General features: G+C 61.8%; 1 protein-coding gene across 1 annotated transcript in view; it reads left to right on the forward strand.

The window, feature by feature from the left end:
• MYO18B (myosin XVIIIB) overlaps positions 1 to 16,325 on the forward strand; it is a 234,299-nt gene that overhangs the window by 13,224 nt on the left and 204,750 nt on the right. Inside the window, exons 8-12 of the mRNA XM_055147110.1 lie at positions 599 to 797; positions 947 to 1,089; positions 1,758 to 1,858; positions 3,660 to 3,723; positions 9,947 to 10,091. Coding sequence (XP_055003085.1) covers positions 599 to 797; positions 947 to 1,089; positions 1,758 to 1,858; positions 3,660 to 3,723; positions 9,947 to 10,091 — 652 coding nt within the window. The remainder of the gene's footprint in view (positions 1 to 598; positions 798 to 946; positions 1,090 to 1,757; positions 1,859 to 3,659; positions 3,724 to 9,946; positions 10,092 to 16,325) is intronic.

Raw genomic sequence — 16,325 nt, forward strand, 5'->3', positions numbered from 1 at the left:
TCCTATTTCCATGGCCACCACCACTGGTCAGCTCTGTCCTGCCTCCACGGCCACCATCACTGGCCAGCTCTGTCCTGCCTCCATGGCCACCATCACTCGTCAGCTCTGTCCTGCCTCCATAGCCAACATCACTGGTCAGCTCTGTCCTGCCTCCATGGCCACCATCACTGGCCAGCTCTGTCCTGCTTCCATTGCTGACATCGCTGGTCATCTCTGTCCTGATTCCATGACCACCACCACTGGTCAGCTCTGTCCTATTTCCATGGCCACCATCACTGGTCAGCTCTGTCCTGCTCCCGTGGCCGACACCACGGGCCGGCTCTGCCTCTCTATCTCGCCGCCTCCCAGACAAATGCCCCGCAGCATTCTGGGCGGGTCGTGGCTGAGCCCTCGGGCACTCACGGCCAGCCGGAGCGGACAGGGATCTGCGCCCGGAAACCTGCCCCGCCCCCCCCCACTCCCCAGTCGGGCTCTTTGCAGTCACACTCTGAAGAGGCAGGGTCGGAGGGGCGGCAGGGCTGGGACCTGGGCTGGGGGCTGAGTCGGGGGCCGGGCACGGCCTCGGGTGGGACGGCTGGTGCCTGAGCTCTCCCTGCAGGTGCCCCGGGGCCGCTGGGATGGGCTGCCCGCCCACCTCAGCTCCCTGGCCCAGGGGGCCTACTGGGCCCTGCTGAGCCAGCGGAAGGACCAGAGCGTCGTGGCGCTGGGCCGGAGCGGGGCCGGGAAGACGGCCTGCTGCGAGCAGGTCCTGGAGCACCTGCTGGGGCTGGCGGGCAGCGTGGACGGCCGCGTGTCAGGTAGCGCGCCCCCCGGGCTGGGGGGTGGGGTGGGGGATGGGTGCCGCTGCTCCCGGGCGCCTGCATGCCCGGCCTGTGCTCGCCGTGGGCACGGCCACCCCCTCTGAGGGATGCCGCCCGCCTGACCCGTCCCCCAACCCCCTGCGCAGTGGAGAAGCTCCGAGCCGCCTTCACCATCCTCCGGGCCTTTGGCTCCGTGACCACCAGCCACAGCCCCAGCGCCACCCGCTTCACCATGGTGATGTCCCTGGACTTCAGCGCCACAGGCCGGGTCACGGCTGCCCAGGTGCAGGTGAGGCCGGGCCCCGGGGCCAGGGGCTGTCCTCGGGTGTCAGCGCCTCCCACGGAGACCCACAGAAGCTCATCTCCCTCAGGGCCCCGCGGGCACGCCTCGGACCCTGCCCGGCGCCCCCTGGCATCCCGCCTCTGCTGCCCCCCAGCCTGCAGTCCAGCACCCCCAAGGCTCAGCTGAGCAGGAGCGGGCTGCGGGCGGGGAGGGGTCCATCCCGCCACCGCTGCCTTTATGTGGGGGCGACGGGTGCTCAGGGGGTGCTCAGGGGCCCTCCGGCCATGCAGGCCAGAGAGTGATGGTGGGTCTGGGACCCCTCGGGGACACCCTAGCAGTGCCTGGGGCCCTCGAGGGCCAAACCTGATGGGACTTGGAGGGGTTCTGTGGTGCCAGAGAGGAAACTCGGGGCCCCCACCCGCACGCACCCCCCCCCCCCCGCCATCCAGCCCCTGAGCCACTCCCCGGCTCTGCACGGTCCCACGGAGTGTGGACAGAGCAGCTGTGGGCCGGGAGCTGCGGGGACGGGGACTGCTGAGTGCTGAGTGCCCCGGGGGTGCTGACTCAGGAGGGGGGTGCAAGGTGTGGCGCCCCGAATACTGCCCAGGTGCCCTCCCTCTGCCCGCCACCCCCCTCCCCAAGTGCTGGCGATGACCCGGGCTTTGTCCTCGCAGACGATGCTCCTGGAGCAGAGCCGTGTGGCCCGGCAGCCTGAAGGGGAAGGAAACTTCCAGGTCTTCTCGCAGATGCTCGCGGGCCTGGATCTGGACCTCAGGTGAGCAGAGGGGTCATGAAGTTTCCCCAGGCCCAGCGCCGAGAGGCCGTGGACGCCGGTGCTTAGAGTCCCGGCCGCCACTTGCTCCTGCCCACTGGCCACGTCCGTCCACTCGGAGCCTCGGCTTCTCCCTCTGGTGCTCACTGACCTTGGCCGCCTTCTGGAATTCTCTTTATGAATGCTGCGGTGGGGAGGGGCGGAGCCTGTCTCAAGGAACACCCACCCACGTGGCTTCACAGCCCTCAGTCAGGTGGGGGGGCGCAAGGGAGAGAGATCTCGAGTCTTCTAGCAGTTCTGAGGCTCGGGGGGAGTCTTGGATGCCCACAGGGTGTTGCCCAGGGGAGGCACCTCAGGGTGAAGGGACCCTGGGGTGAGCAACTTGCGGGGAAGCCAGGTGGGCCCCTGAGGGCTTCCTGGAGGAGGTGCCTATCAGCGGTGCCCCTCCCGACCCAGGCGTCCTTCTCAGTGGCCTCGTGGGAGATGCAGTCCAGTCCAGGTTCGAGTGAGAGGGGGTGAGGACACAGCGGGGCTTTCCCTCTTCAAGGGGCAGTTATTTGGGGTCTACCCCGCCGTGTCCCCCGTGTCCCCCGTGTCCCCAGCTGAGGAGCAGGCTCCACCCACCCCGGACTCGGAGGCCACAGGACAGCAGATCCCTTGGGCAAGAGAGGAAGTGACTCGATTTAGAGCAGGGGAACTCAGCAGTCAGGAGGCTTCTGGGACACCTTGGAAGCTGGGAAGTGAACTCGGGAGTCAGGAGTGGAGGCCAGGAGGTGGCGACTTCCTGGAGTTAGGGGCTGAGCACGAGGAGTCTTTGCTGGCTTTGTCCTTGCTTGCCCACTGTGTGACAAAGCCCTGACTCCGCCCCTAGAGACACTGACTCCGCCCCTAAGGGCCTGACTCCGCCCCTAGAAATCTGACTCCGCCCCTAAGGGCCTGACTCCGCCCCTAGAAATCTGACTCCGCCCCTAGAGATCTGACTCCAGCCCTGATGACCCAACTCCGCCCCTAGAGACTCTGACTCCGCCCCTAAGGGCCTGACTCCGCCCCTAGAGATATGACTCCTCCCCTGACGACCTGACTCTGCCCTTAGAGATCTGACTCCAGCCCTGATGACCCAACTCCGCCCCTAGAGACTCTGACTCCGCCCCTAAGGGTCTGACTCCACCCCTAGAGATATGACTCCTCCCCTGACGACCTGACTCCGCCCCTAGAGATCTGACTCCAGTCCTGATGACCCAACTCCGCCCCTAGAGACTCTGACTCCGCCCCTAAGGGCCTGACTCCACCCCTAGAGATATGACTCCTCCCCTGACGACCTGACTGCCCCTAGAGACTCTGACTCCGCCCCTAAGGGCCTGACTCCACCCCTAGAGATATGACTCCTCCCCTGACGACCTGACTCTGCCCCTAGAGATATGACTCCTCCCATGATGACCTGACTCCGCCCCTAGAGACTCCGACTCCGCCCTCGAGGCCTGACTCCGCCCCGAGGCCCTGACTCCGTCCCTAGAGACTCTGACTCCACCCCTAGAGATTCTGACTCCGCCCCTGAAGAGCTGACTCCGCCCCTAGAGACTCTGGCTCCGCCCACAGATGCTGACTGCTCCCCTTAACCCCACCCCAGCCTCAGCCTCTGGGTGACAGCTGCAGCACACAGCAGGGCAGGACCCCAGCATGAGCATGCTCCTGGTGTGTCTGTGCCCTCCTGAAGGGTCTCCCCTGCCCCAGCTCCCCGGGAGGGCCTTGAGTGAGGAACATTCAGGGGGCAGCCCACCCAGACCCTCCCTTTCTCGGCTTGCAGGACGGAGCTGAACCTGCACCAGCTGGCGGCCAGCAGCTCCTTCGGCATGGGCACGTGGCCAAAGGTAGGGAGGGGGGCCCGGGGTGTGTGTGTGTGTGTGTGTGTGTGTGTGTGTGTGTGTGTGTGTGTGTGTGTGTGTGCAAGGGAGGGCCCCTCGTGGGTGGCAGCCCCTTTGCCATGGTGCCAGGTCATTGGCCGGGCTGGCCGGACGTTGGGGGCACCTTCTCTGCGCTTGTTGGGGGAGGGGAGAGAGCGGAGCCTGCAGGGTGAGGCCGGACAGGTTCTCTGTGCCAGGCCGTGAGGGCGAACCTCCCTGCCCGAGCGGCTGTGCCTTCTCGGGAGAACACGAGGCTGAGGCTGTGTCTTGTGCACGCGCCGCGGGGAGGCGGGGAATGAGACTCATCAGGTGCGGTGTGCAGACACAAGCAAACTCTTTGCTCGTGTGTTTACTGTGTCATTCTGTGGGCAACACTTTAAGCGTGGCTCTCGGCACCACGCCTTACCCTGCTGACCCGTGCTAGGAGAGCGGAGTCCCAGATTTTCACTCCCCCGGGAGAGGTGGGACCGAATGCCATCGAGTGGGATAAGACTGTGCCACAGGCTACAGGGAAGGCTGAGGGCACCAGAGAACGCCTGACAAACCTCTTTGATCTGTCAGGGAAGGCTTCTTAGTCAAGGGGCCATTTTACCTGGGCTTTGAAGGCTGAGTAGGAGTTCTCTGAGTAGAAGAGGGAGTAGTATGTCTATATTTAAGCCTTTTTTCTAAACACATATGTGCGGGGGAAACAGAAGGTGTGGAAGTAATTGGATATTCTCATGCAAATTGCTTTCCATTCACAAACACACCAAATAGAAAAACTCACGTAAAATGGGCTAGAGAGATAGTACGGGGGTTAATTAAGGCACTTGCCTTGTGGTCCCTGAGCACTGCCAGAAGTGATTCCCTGAGCACAGAGCCGGGAGTGATCCCTGGGTGCCACTGGGTATGGCCCACACACCCTGTCCCTGTCCTTCAGCCCCTCCCTCCCCCAAATGGATCATAGATCTAAGTGTAAAACTTGGGGCCGTAACATTCCTAGGGGCTAGGGATGTGGTTCAGAGTCAGAACACACTTCATACCCATGGGTGCTGGGTTCAATGTCTGGCAACAAGAAAAACCCGATACATTTTTATTTTTGCTTTTTGGGTCACACCCAGTGATGCACAGGGGTTACTCCTGGCTCTGCACTCAGGAATTACCCCTGGCAGTGCTCAGAGGACCGTATGGAATGCTGGGAATCGAACCTGGGTCGGCCGCATGCAAGGCGAACGCCCTCCCCGCTGTGCTATTGCTGTTATTACTCCAGCCCCTATACATTTTTATTTTGCTTTTTTTGGGGGGTCACACCTGGCTCTGCACAGGGGTTACTCCTGGCTCTGCACTCAGGAATTACCCCTGGCAGTGCTCAGGGGACCATATGGGATGCTGGGATTTGAACCTGGGTTGGCCGCGTGCAAGGGAAATGCCCTCCCCACTGTGCTATCGCTCCAGCGCCCCCTATACATTTTTGGCAGAGTGGGGAGAGAGTTTTCCGGCCCTTCGACGGGGCAGAGATTTCTCAGATGTGACCCCAGAGTGAGTCCATACGGGATCACGCGGCCCCGCTGTGCTTTGATGAGCACCAAGTCCCCTGTGAAGACTCGAGCCCCAGGGGAGGAGACCGTGTCTGCAGAGCACGCGGCCCGTAAGGGATTTGAGCCCGATCTCTCAAGGCTCCTGAGTGAAGTAGCCTGACCAGAGAAAGACAGGAGAACGTTTCCTCTCTGTGTTTCGCCCGCGAGCCGCTCTGTTCCTCCTCGTGGGTCGCCAGGAAGTACATGGGCACACCCGCAGCACGGGGAGCGGTTGAGACAGTTCAGCCCAAACCGTTCTCAGCACCCCACTCTCGCCGAAGGACTGGGGTGCCTAGCATGGGAACGATCTCTCACCCCCGGGGTTGGCCAGAATGCGGGGACCTCTAACAGAGCACGGAGAATGGAAAATGGGAACACAACCGTGTGGTCAAAGGTTCTCAAACAAGTTGAACCTGCACTTTGCAGAAATGCGTCCCTGTTCACGCTAGTCTGCCTCGATGGCCCTCAGAACCCTAACAGCAGGGGGCGAGGTGTCAGAGAAAAGATGGCAGGCCCCCCCTTTTTTTTGGCCTTTTGGGGTCACACCAGGCAATGCTTAGAGTTTACTCTCGACTGCACGCAGGAAATACTCCTGGCTGCGCTCAGGGGAACCCTATGGGATGCCAGGGATCGAACCCGGGTCAGCTGCGTGCAAGGCAAACACCTTCCCTGCTGTGTGCCTTCGCGCCAGCCCAGTCGCAGCCCTTTGACCCACAGATTATGGCTGAGGGGGCGAGGGGGGGTGGGGAAGCATTAGGAGGGGTGGGCCCAAGCGGTGGCCCCTTCCTTGTCTCTGTGTGGTCATGGTTTCCCCGTGTGTCATGACCTAAGCTCGGCTCACCGCTACAGCTCCAGGCTGACCCTTTTCAGACATAGGTGACCACAGCTTGCCCGTCACCGTAGCTCCAGGCCCTCTCCACCCTGGTCCAGGGCCCCCGCCCTACCCCGGCAACCCCCCCCCCCAGATGGTTCTAAACCCTCATTCAGACCGAGGCACCCCTGAAGCCCTGCCCCATTGGGTGGCTGCCCCCTTTCTCCTCCCCGTTGCACCCCTGGCTCCAGTGGAGGGTCATTTGGCCTGAACTTGAACTTCATCTGAACGGACACACACACACACACACACACACACACACACACACACACACACAGAGCTCGTTATTGGTCCATCCCCACCCATTCAGCCTCTCGAGTCCTTGGGCCTGTGTGTCCACGCAGGTGGCTGCACGCGGCTCCAGGACCCGTGTCTGTTCCACCCTGAGCCCTGTCCGCCTTCCCTTCTCTCTGTCTCTGTCTCTGTCTCTCTCTGTCTCTGTCTCTCTCTGTCTCTCTCTGTCTCTGTCTGTCTGTCTGTCTGTCTCTGTCTCTGTCTCTGTCTCTGTCTCTCTCTGTCTCTGTCTCTCTCTGTCTCTCTCTGTCTCTGTCTGTCTGTCTGTCTGTCTCTGTCTCTGTCTCTCTCTGTCTCTGTCTGTCTGTCTCTGTCTCTGTCTCTGTCTCTCTCTGTCTCTCTCTCTGTCTCTTTCTGTCTCTGTCTCTCTGTGTCTCTGTCTCTGTCTCTCTCTCTCTCCTGTGGACAGACACCCGGGCCGTGACTCGGCTGCTCTCTCCCTTCACGGCTGACACTGGGGAGGCTTTCGCCGGCTCCGTAGGCTGCGGCCGCGCACGGAACCGTCCCCATCTTCCCGAGCCTAATCGGTTCAGACCCCAAACGCGTCTGTTTGTCCCTCTGCTTCTCGTGTTGCCACAGAGACTGGGGAGGAAGGAAGGGGGGGAGGAGAGGATGCGGCACATGAGCCCTCCCACCACCCCCCACCCCCCACCCCCTGAACTTTCCCTCCTCCTCCTCCCCTCCGCAGGCGCTAAGTGACGGATGATGGAGTCCACCTGTAATTTGGAGTCAGCTGCTCAGGGCTGGCGGCGGGAGCCGTAATGAATGTGCCACCGCTGTCCTTTCGCTGTCCTTTCTCTGCTACTTTGAAATCTCATAAATAACAGCGAGCAGGGTGGGCAGGCCTCGCTGCCCCTCCTCGGCCCCGGCCGGGCAGCGGCGGTTGCTAAGCCGAGCTCCTGGTTGCTAGGGCTCCCGTGGCCCTGGGGTGGCCCCGGCAGACGAGGGGTCCGCCGAACATGCTCTTGCTATTCATTGAAATGTTTCCACCATGAAAAAAAAAACAAAAAAACAAAAAACCTCTCCGTGTTCCCCCCTGCTCTGACGCCATCTCTCTTGGCATCAGGGGACCCTTCCCCATTTTCCTGTTTATTTCCCGGCTAGTGATGGCCGCAGCGGCCGGGCTGGGCTGGAGTCTGGACTGAGATTCAGGAGTCCAGTTCGAGTCCTTCCTGCTGGCTGACTCCCGTGCTGTGTGACCTTGGGCAGTTGTAGTGCCCTCTCTGGGCGTGGGGGGGTGGCACAGAATTCAAGAGCCTGCGGGCAGCCAGGGCCCTTGGCACAAGCCCCCCCATCGCCCCCCCCAGCACTGCTGGCAGGCAGGCCCAGTGCCCCCCCTTGCCCCCCCAGCGCTGCTGGCAGGCAGGCTCAGTGCAGATCCATTCCTCATTATCTGCGGGTGGATTATTGACGAAAAAGAATTCTCTGCCCGGCTCACTTCCTCTCAACCCAACAGGCTTCTCGGCTAAGTCTCCGTGGCCAGATGGCGTGTGCGCGGGAGTTAGGCTCATTTTAATATTCAATCAAATATAATTGGAATCATAAATCTGAAAAAGGAAAAAAAAAAACAGGAAAAAAGCAACACCCTAGGAACTCATCGTCGCCGTTCGGGCCCGTCATTTTCTCTTGGATGGTTTCCCGTGCGTCTCCTGGAGGGTGGCAGATGGGTCGCTCTGGCCCCCGGGGCAGCGGGTGGGTGGGTGGGTGGCCCTGGAGGCTGCTGGCGAGGGCGAGGTCGGGAAACCCCCCCGGACTCCCTGATGGCTGCGGCTGGGCGATCGATGGCCGGTGTCTGCTGTGCTGGGGTCGGTCACCGACTGCAGGCGTCTGCCGGGCCGGGCCGGGCGGGGGGGCAGCGTGTCCGCCCCTCGGGGCTGTGTCCTTGACCGTCCTGACCCAGCACCTGCTGGCCTCCTGCGTCTCTCCCCCCCTTCCTTCTCTAAGGGCCTCACCCCCCAAATGCCCTCTCCTGTGGGCAGTGTGGGACCCCTGTGCTCTGCGGAGAGGCCCCGGGCGTGGGTGCCCTGCCCTACCCTGCCCTGCCCTGCCCTGCCAGGGCCTTTCATACATGTGACGGGTCCACTCTGCCTCTTCAGACAGGCCTTTTGGACCCCCACCCGCAGACGGTAGTTATGACTCATCCTTGGGAGGTCAGCCGTTCTCATTTTAAAGTTTTTCACTTTCTTTCTTCCTTCCTTCCTTCCTTCCTTCCTTTTTCTTTCGCTCTTTCTTTCTTTCTCTCTCTCTCTTTCTTTCTTTCTTTCTTTCTTTCTTTCTTTCTTTCTTTCTTTCTTTCTTTCTTTCTTTCTTCTTTATTTCTTTTTTTCTTCTTTCTTTCTTTCTTTTTTTCTTCTTTCTTTCTTTCTTTTTTCTTTCCTCCTTTCTTTCTTTCTTTCTTTCTTTCTTTTTCTTTCTTTCTTTCTTTCTTTCTTTCTTTCTCTCTTTCTTTCTTCTTTCCTCCTTTCTTTCTTTCTTTCTTTCCTTCTTTCTTTCTTTCTTTCTTTCTTTCTTTCTTTCCTCCTTTCTTTCTTTCTTTCTTTCTTTCTTTCTTTCTTTCTTTCTTTCTTTCTTTCTTTCTTTCTTTCTTTCTTTCTTTCTTTCTTTCTTTCTTTCTTCCTTTCTTTCTTTCTGTTTGGTGGTGCTCGGGGCTTTCTCCTGGCTCTGCACTCAGGCATTACTCCTGGTGGTGCTCACGGGGCTGTATGGGATGCCGGGGATCGGCCCCAGGTCGGCCACACGTGCACGGCAAACGCCCTCCCCGCTGTACGATTGCTCGGGCCCCGGCCGTTCTCTCTTGATACCGTCGCCGTGGCCTTACACCTTTGTCCTGCCTCTTGGCGGCCTGTCCCGCACACAGCTCCTCGCCTCCCCCTCCCCACTGCCCCCTGCGGATGACATCCTCCTCCTCCTCCTCCTCCGTGTCAGCTGTGAGTCCAGGCCTTGCGGGGCGGCCACCCTGACCAGGGCCTCCCGACCTCAGTCGCTGACCGGTGGCTGGACGGGGCTTGCCCGGCCTTCCGGAGCCGGGACTCACCTGCCTGTTATGGTTTGGGTTTTGGCTTGTTGGGCCACGCCTGGCTGCGTTCAGGGCTGACTCCCGGCTCTGTGCTCAGGGGTCACTCCTGGAGGACTCCGGGGACCCAGGGGGTGCCAGGGGTCACTCCTCAGCAGCCTGATCTCTGTGTGCCAATAGTGCTCAGATTCATGGCGGGGAATGCATGTGTGTCTGTGTGTTTGTGTGCACGTGTATGTGTGTGTGTTCATGTGCACGTGTGTGTGTGCATGTGTATGCTTGTGTGTACGTGTGTGTCCATGAGTGTGTGTGTGTGTGTGTGTGTGTGTGCGCGCCTGTGCATGTACGTGTGTGTGTGAGATAAACTGAGCTGGAAGCCCCCATGCCCGGGCCCAGAGTCCGCGTCTGCCGTTCCTGTCCTGCCCCTGATGGCCTCTTTCTCTTCCCTCCACTCAGCCTGAAGACAAGCAGAAGGCGGCAGCCGCCTTTGCCCGGCTCCAGGCTGCCATGGAAACGCTGGGCATCTCAGAGAGCGAGCGGCGGGCCCTGTGGCGGGTGCTGGCAGCCATCTACCACCTGGGCGCGGCGGGCGCCTGCAAAGGTACGTCCCCCACCGGCGTGTCCGGCAGCTGCATCCTCCGCGTCTCGGAGACTGCCCCGAGGGAACCAGCCCGGGGAGCCTGGGGCTGGGTGGTTCGTCCTTCCTTCCTCCCTCCCTTCCTTCCTTCCTTCCTTCCTTCCTTCCTTCCTTCCTTCCTTCCTTCCTTCCTTCCTTCCTTCCTTCCTTCCTTCCTTCCTTCCTTCCTTCCTTCCTGGGCGGGGGCCTCTCAAACACGGGGGTCACTCCTAGCAATTCTCATTGGCCACCAAGCCCGGACAGGGGTCCAAAGATCCGGTGCTTCGTGGGCTCCGTGGTGCCAGGGGCCGCCAGGGCTGGCCTGGCGGTGCTTGGGTGTCTCCGGGGACCCGCCCTGGCCTTCTTGGAGGGACCCTTGTGGCTCTCAGGGTTGAGCCAGAGTCAGACACACGTGCCCCAGCCTGTGTCCTCTCTCTGGCCGGGGGCTGGAGTTCCCAGCAAGCCTTTGTGGACAGTGCGGTCTGCTGGGGCTGTCCGTGTCCGCAGAGGCCTCTCTGTGCTGCGGGTAGCCGGGAGGGTGCCGAGTGCCCCCGAGCAATTGCGCAGTTGCCCAGAGGGAAGGCGGCCAGCTCAGCAGAGGGCGCTAGCTTGGCATTTGGAGATGCTTCCACCAGGGGGTGCTGCTGCCAGCGCCGCTGCCAGGGCCGCGGCCTCCTCCTCCTCCTCCTCCTCCTCCTCCTCCTCCTCCTCCTCCTCCTCCTCTTCCTCCTCCTCCTCCTCCTCCTCCTCCTCCTCCTCCTCCTCCTCCTTTTCCTCCTCCTCCCCCTCCTCCTCTTCCTCCTTTTCCTCCTCCTCCTCTTCCTCCTTTTCTTCCTCCTCTTCCTCCTCCTCCTCTTCCTCCTCCTCCTCCTCTTCTTCCTCCTCCTCTTCTTCCTCCTCCTCCTCCTCCTCTTCCTTCTCCTTCTCCTCCTCTTTCTCTTCTTCCTCCTCCTCTTCTTCTTCCTCCTCCTCTTCTTCTTCCTCCTCCTCCTCTCCCTTCTCCTCTTCCTCTTCCTCCACCTCCTCATTCTCCTCCTCCTCTTCTTCCTCCTCCTTCTCCTCCTCTTCCTCTTCTTCCTCCTCTCCCTCCTCTTCCTCTTCCTCCACCTCCTCATTCTCCTCCTCTTCTTCTTCCTCCTCCTTCTCCTCCTCTTCCTCTTCTTCCTTCTCTTCCTCCTCCTCCTCCTCTTCCTCCTCCCCCTCTTCCTCTTCCTCCTCTTCCTCCCCCGGCATCCTCTCCCTCTCCTGACTGTTGTCCCTGCTGGTCCTCTGGCTGCTCTTGGCCTGACCCCCTCTCCCCTCCCCGCCTGGCACCTCCCCTCCCCCCAACCCTGGCAACATTCCCCACCCGGCCTCCGAGGGCTGGGTGCCTCTCGTGGATACCTGCCCCTGCCTCCCCGTGGGGACCGTGGGCCTCCCTTCCAAACAGGGTCACAGGGCCCTGCCCGGAGGTGCCCTTGGGCCCACGGCTTGTCTCTGCAGCGGCTCGGCACCTAGGCTCGGAGTCCCGGGCCTCTGCCTTCCCCTGGCCCGTGTCTTCTGCCTTGGAGCATGCCAGGGCAGTCCGCTTCCTGCCTGCCTGCGGGTGCGGGCCCCTCGCTTTGTGCTGGGCCCTGCCCAGACATTCCCAGTGAGGCATAGCCGCGGTGTGCGGTCCGCATGCTGGCCGTTCCCCTCTGGACCTGTCCCAGCCTCCGCTGGCCTGTCCCTCCCCTCGGGGCTTCTGGACACCTTCTGGGTTAGCTGAGTTGTCTGGCATTACCCTCTGCCTTCCCCCTGCCTCGCCCACCAGGGTTTGTCCCTGGGAAATTTCTACAAGTTTATGCTGAGAGAGGCGTGAGTTGGGCCAAGTTTCCACAGTCACGGGCGAGGGCAGGCTAGACTGGAGGAGGGAGGCAAAGACACGAAAACCAACCCTTGCCTGGCGCACGGCCGACCCGAGTTCAGTCCCCGAGCCCCACCAGGAGTGATCCCTGAGCACAGGGCCAGGAGTCAGCCCTAAGCACTGCCGGGTGTGGCCCCGAAACCAAACCAAAACAAACGTCACCGATGGCCCGTGTCTTTGCAGCAGTCTGATACCACTCGGCCTCGGCGTTAGCCGACACCCCACTGAGATGTGCCCACGGGGGTCACAGAGGCCGGGCCCGTCTCCAGCCTGGCGTGTGCCTCCCCCTAGCTGCGGTCACCAGGACCGGGGACAGAGCTAAGTGGTGGGACGTGAGCCTGGGCTCCACCCCTGGCACTGTGAGTGTCCCCCCGAGTGCCACTGGGCACTGCCAGGGCATGCCTGTGAGGGGACCCCACCCTAAGTGAACAGACCCACTGGCAACCCCAACAAAACCCACACTCTCACCCCCAGTTACGCTTGCCCGCCTGTGCGCCCGCCTGTCCACTAGGGGGCGCAGAGAGCACGTGGGCCCCAGGCCCGCTGCCCCCTGCCCTGGCAGCCAGCCTGCAGGTGAGAATAGCCACTGCGTTGTCAATTTGGGGGGCCCCGCCCCCACACCCTACTCTGGCTTTGGGGGTCTCTGGCTGAGTGTCTGGAGCAGGGCCATAAGGGTTTGTGGTCTGGGGTCCCTGCGACCCCGCCCAAAGGTGTGCTGTGTTGGTTTCGGGGGCCACGTTGGTTTTCTAGAGCCGCTCTAGCCAGGTGCTGCAGACGGTCGGGGGGCAGGTGGGGAGCGGGGGGTGGGCCTGGCCTGGGGGTCTCTGTCTCTCCTAGTGGCAGAAGCCCGAGTCCCAGGATCAGGGGCGTGGCGGGCTCGAGGGGAAGCAGAAGGTCTCTCTGCCTGTCCGTCTGTCTGTCCGTCCGCCTGTCCTTGCTGCTGGTGGTGCCCAGGCGTCCCCTGGCTTGTTGGCTCTGCTCATCGCCCTGTCTCGGCTCTGCCCCTCCCTGCACCTCCTCTTCTCTCTGCTCAAGGGCCCCGGCCCCAGCCCCCAGCCCCCCAGCCCAGGCCTTTCATCAGCGACCCTCAAGGACCCCGCCCCCAGCTAGGCCCGCGTTCCCAGCTTCTGCGGGTGGGAGTCGGACGCCTGTTTGGGGGCCCTGCGGAGCTCGCTCCCGGCCACGGGGTGCGGGTGGGGCTCCTGGAGGGGCGCACTCGGGTGTGGAGAGGGGGTGTGGGTATGGGTCAGGCCTCGGGCCTCACGCCGGCCGGGCACGTGCTCTGCCCCTGGGGCCACAGCCCCGGGCCCGTCACAGTGCTCTGCGTCCCCCAGCAGTTACAGCCATGGAGGGTGGAGTGCAGCAAGCACACGTGTACCAGACACAGGCTCACATGTCCGCTCAGTCTTCCCTCGTGAACCCGCCTTCCCCCTGCAAGGCCAAGAGGCAGAGGAAGGAAAGTGAGGGCACAGAGAGGTCAGGTGCGTCATCTAAGGTTGCACAGCTGGGAGTGGCAGCATCGGGACCCAAACCGATGGGTCTGGAGTCCCGAGGTTTTTTGGTTTGTTTGTTTTTGTTTTTTGCTTTTTGGGTTCATACCCGGCGATGCACAGGGGTTGCTCCTGGTTCTAGGGTTACCCCTTGGCTCTACACTCAGGAATGACTCCTGGCAGTGCTCGGGGGACAATATGGGATGCTGGGAATCGAACCTGGGTCGGCCGCGTGCAAGGCAAATGCCCTCCCCGCTGTGCTATCACTCCAGCCCCTGGAGTCCCAAGGTTTTAACCCTCACAAGGAGCTGGAGAGAAGAGGTGGTGGCGGTGGAGGAGGAGGAGGAGGAAGAGGAAGAGGAGGAGAAAGAGGAGGGGGAGGGAGAGGAGGAGGAAAAGGAAGACAAGGAGAAAGGGGAAGGCGATGGGAAGAGGAGGAGGAGGAGGGGAGTGGAGGAAGGGAAGGAGGAGAGGAGGCAGAGAGGAGGAGGAGGAGCGGAGGGGGGCGGGGGGGAGGAGGAGGAGGGGCCGGCTAATGTGATGCTGTTTCACCCTGGAGAAGTTCTCTGGGCCCTCTGCCGGGGGTCTGCAGGCTGGCAGGACTAGACGGGGTTCTCCTGTGGGGTCTGGCTCAGGGCATCCCCTCAGGAGAAGGCAGCTTGTGGGAGGGGGCTCTCCCCGGGGGCCCTCTTTGCCTCTCAGCCAGCTGGGCTCCGCCCCCCTCCCCTCTGAGCATGCTTTTTTTTAAAAAAATTTTTCTTTTTGGGTCACACCTGGCGATGCACAGGGGTCACTCCTGGCTCTGCACTCAGGAATTACTCCCTGGCAGTGCTCGGGGGACCAAATGGGATGCTGGGAATCGAACCCGGGTCGGCCGTGTGCAAGGCAAACGCCCTACTCGCTGTGCTATGGCTCCAGCCCCTCTGAGCGTTCTTTGGGTGCAGGAAGAGGGGGGCCCTGTCGATGTGGGGGGCCCTGCCTTGCCGTTTCTGTGGCCGCACTTGACCGCTCCCTGCCCCCCAGACGAAGCAGAGTCTCAGGGACACCCCGCCTCTCTGACCTGTCAGCAGAGATGCTGGTGGGCCCCGGGGACGCCCCCCCTCCCCGAGATACCCGGGCCCCGGGGACCTCACGCATACCTGTGGCTGCTCTGCTGAGAAAGGAGAAAGTCACATTTATAAATATTTTATTAATACATGATTATGGCAATAATTCCTTGCAGCCTCCCCCGCCCCCACCTTGTAAATTATTTTAAGAGGAGCCGCCGTCACTCAGGCTGGGAGGCTGCCCGCTGATTTACTCACTATAGATTCTGCTGTGGGAGATTTCATAATAGGTTGCTCTAAAATCAGCTATTAAGAATTGCAGAGTCGTATATAAATGTCTTTGCTTTGTGTCATAACAGATCATTTTGAAATATATTAAGAATCATTTCCATTAATCAGGGTTTTTTTTTTCTCCCTTTTTCATTAAAACCGTGCGTTTCTTGCGGCACGCCGGGCTTCCCTAACTTCTCTGGGGCGCCTGGACACTCTCTCTAAAACCCGGGTCCGTCCCCCGTGGACATCACCCAGGGGTCTGAGGACCAGCTGTGACAGCAAAGAACTGCAGCGGTGGAGAGTCTCAGCTCTGCCCTGCAGGGCGTCCGGGCTGGGTTCCCGCGGGGGGTGGCACCCGATGAGGGTCCGCCCAGCGGCCTGGCCTCCTGAACTGAACTCTCTGGGCATTTACGAAACGGGGCCCAGGGTGGTTCTGCCCATTTGCAGGCTTGTGCGGACCCACGGAGGGTGCTCAGGATGTGACCGTTTCCTTTACGTTGGCTTTTCTCCTTCTCCAGCTCCCATGTCAGTGCTCGGGGGTGCTCAGAAACGGGGGGGCGTGCCCCGGGACCCAGCAGGGCCAGGGCGGGAGTCTGGGCTCCCCCACCCGCACCCCTGCAGACCCCTCTGTGTCTCGGGAAGGGGGCCGGAGCTATAGCACAGCGAGGAGGGCGCTTGCCTTGCCTGTGGCCCCCCCCCCCACCGCCCTGGGTTCGATCCTCGGCATCCCGTAGGGTCCTTTGAGCACCACCAGGAACGACTCCTTAGTGCAGGCCAGGAGTGACCCCCGAAGACAGCCGGATGCACCCCCCAGCCCCCACCCCCAAACCAAAAACTAAAATGAAAAGCACAGTTTGGGGACCCGAGAGCTGATATGGTGCCGTCCCCCGCCCCCCCCCCCCCCCGGTCACACAGGCTCACCCCGTTTCGTCAGGGCACACGGTGAACGCGGGCACGTTTAATTTGTATTCTAAAAGGGCTTTGGGCCTCTCCCGCAGTGCTCGGGGACCCGGGGCCCCTGCAGCCACTCCCTGCTCGCCCCTGCCCAGGGAGTACATGGTGGCCGGATGCAATCCGGGGCCTCGCGCACACACCAACCAGGCTTGTGCTCCGGCCCTTTCAGCTGGGTCCCGGGTCTCCCCGGAAGCTCAGGACCGGGGCTCGCCTGTGCCTGGGGTCAGGGCCCTGGGGCCTCCGGATGCTGCCTGCGCCCCATGTATCCTGCTCTCTGTCCCCCCAGGCTCTGTGTGGCCCGGGGCCGCTTTCCCATGGCCCCCAAGACTCTTTACTCGGGACCCTTCCCGGGCGGTGGGGGAATTGCAGGGTGGGGCTCCTCTCACCAGACAGCCCCCAACCCCCAGACACCAGTGGGGTGTCCTGTACTTCCACCCCGCTGGGGTGCCCCCCGGACTGAGCACAGGACCCCCCAGAGACACCCCCCAACTCAGACGCCAAACCAGTCCCCCCAACCCCACCGAACTTCCACGGCTGACCAGCTGGGGGCAGTAGCAGCCCCTCCCCAGGG

This window comes from Sorex araneus, chromosome 9, assembly GCF_027595985.1.
Source record: "Sorex araneus isolate mSorAra2 chromosome 9, mSorAra2.pri, whole genome shotgun sequence".
NCBI lineage: Eukaryota > Metazoa > Chordata > Mammalia > Eulipotyphla > Soricidae > Sorex > Sorex araneus.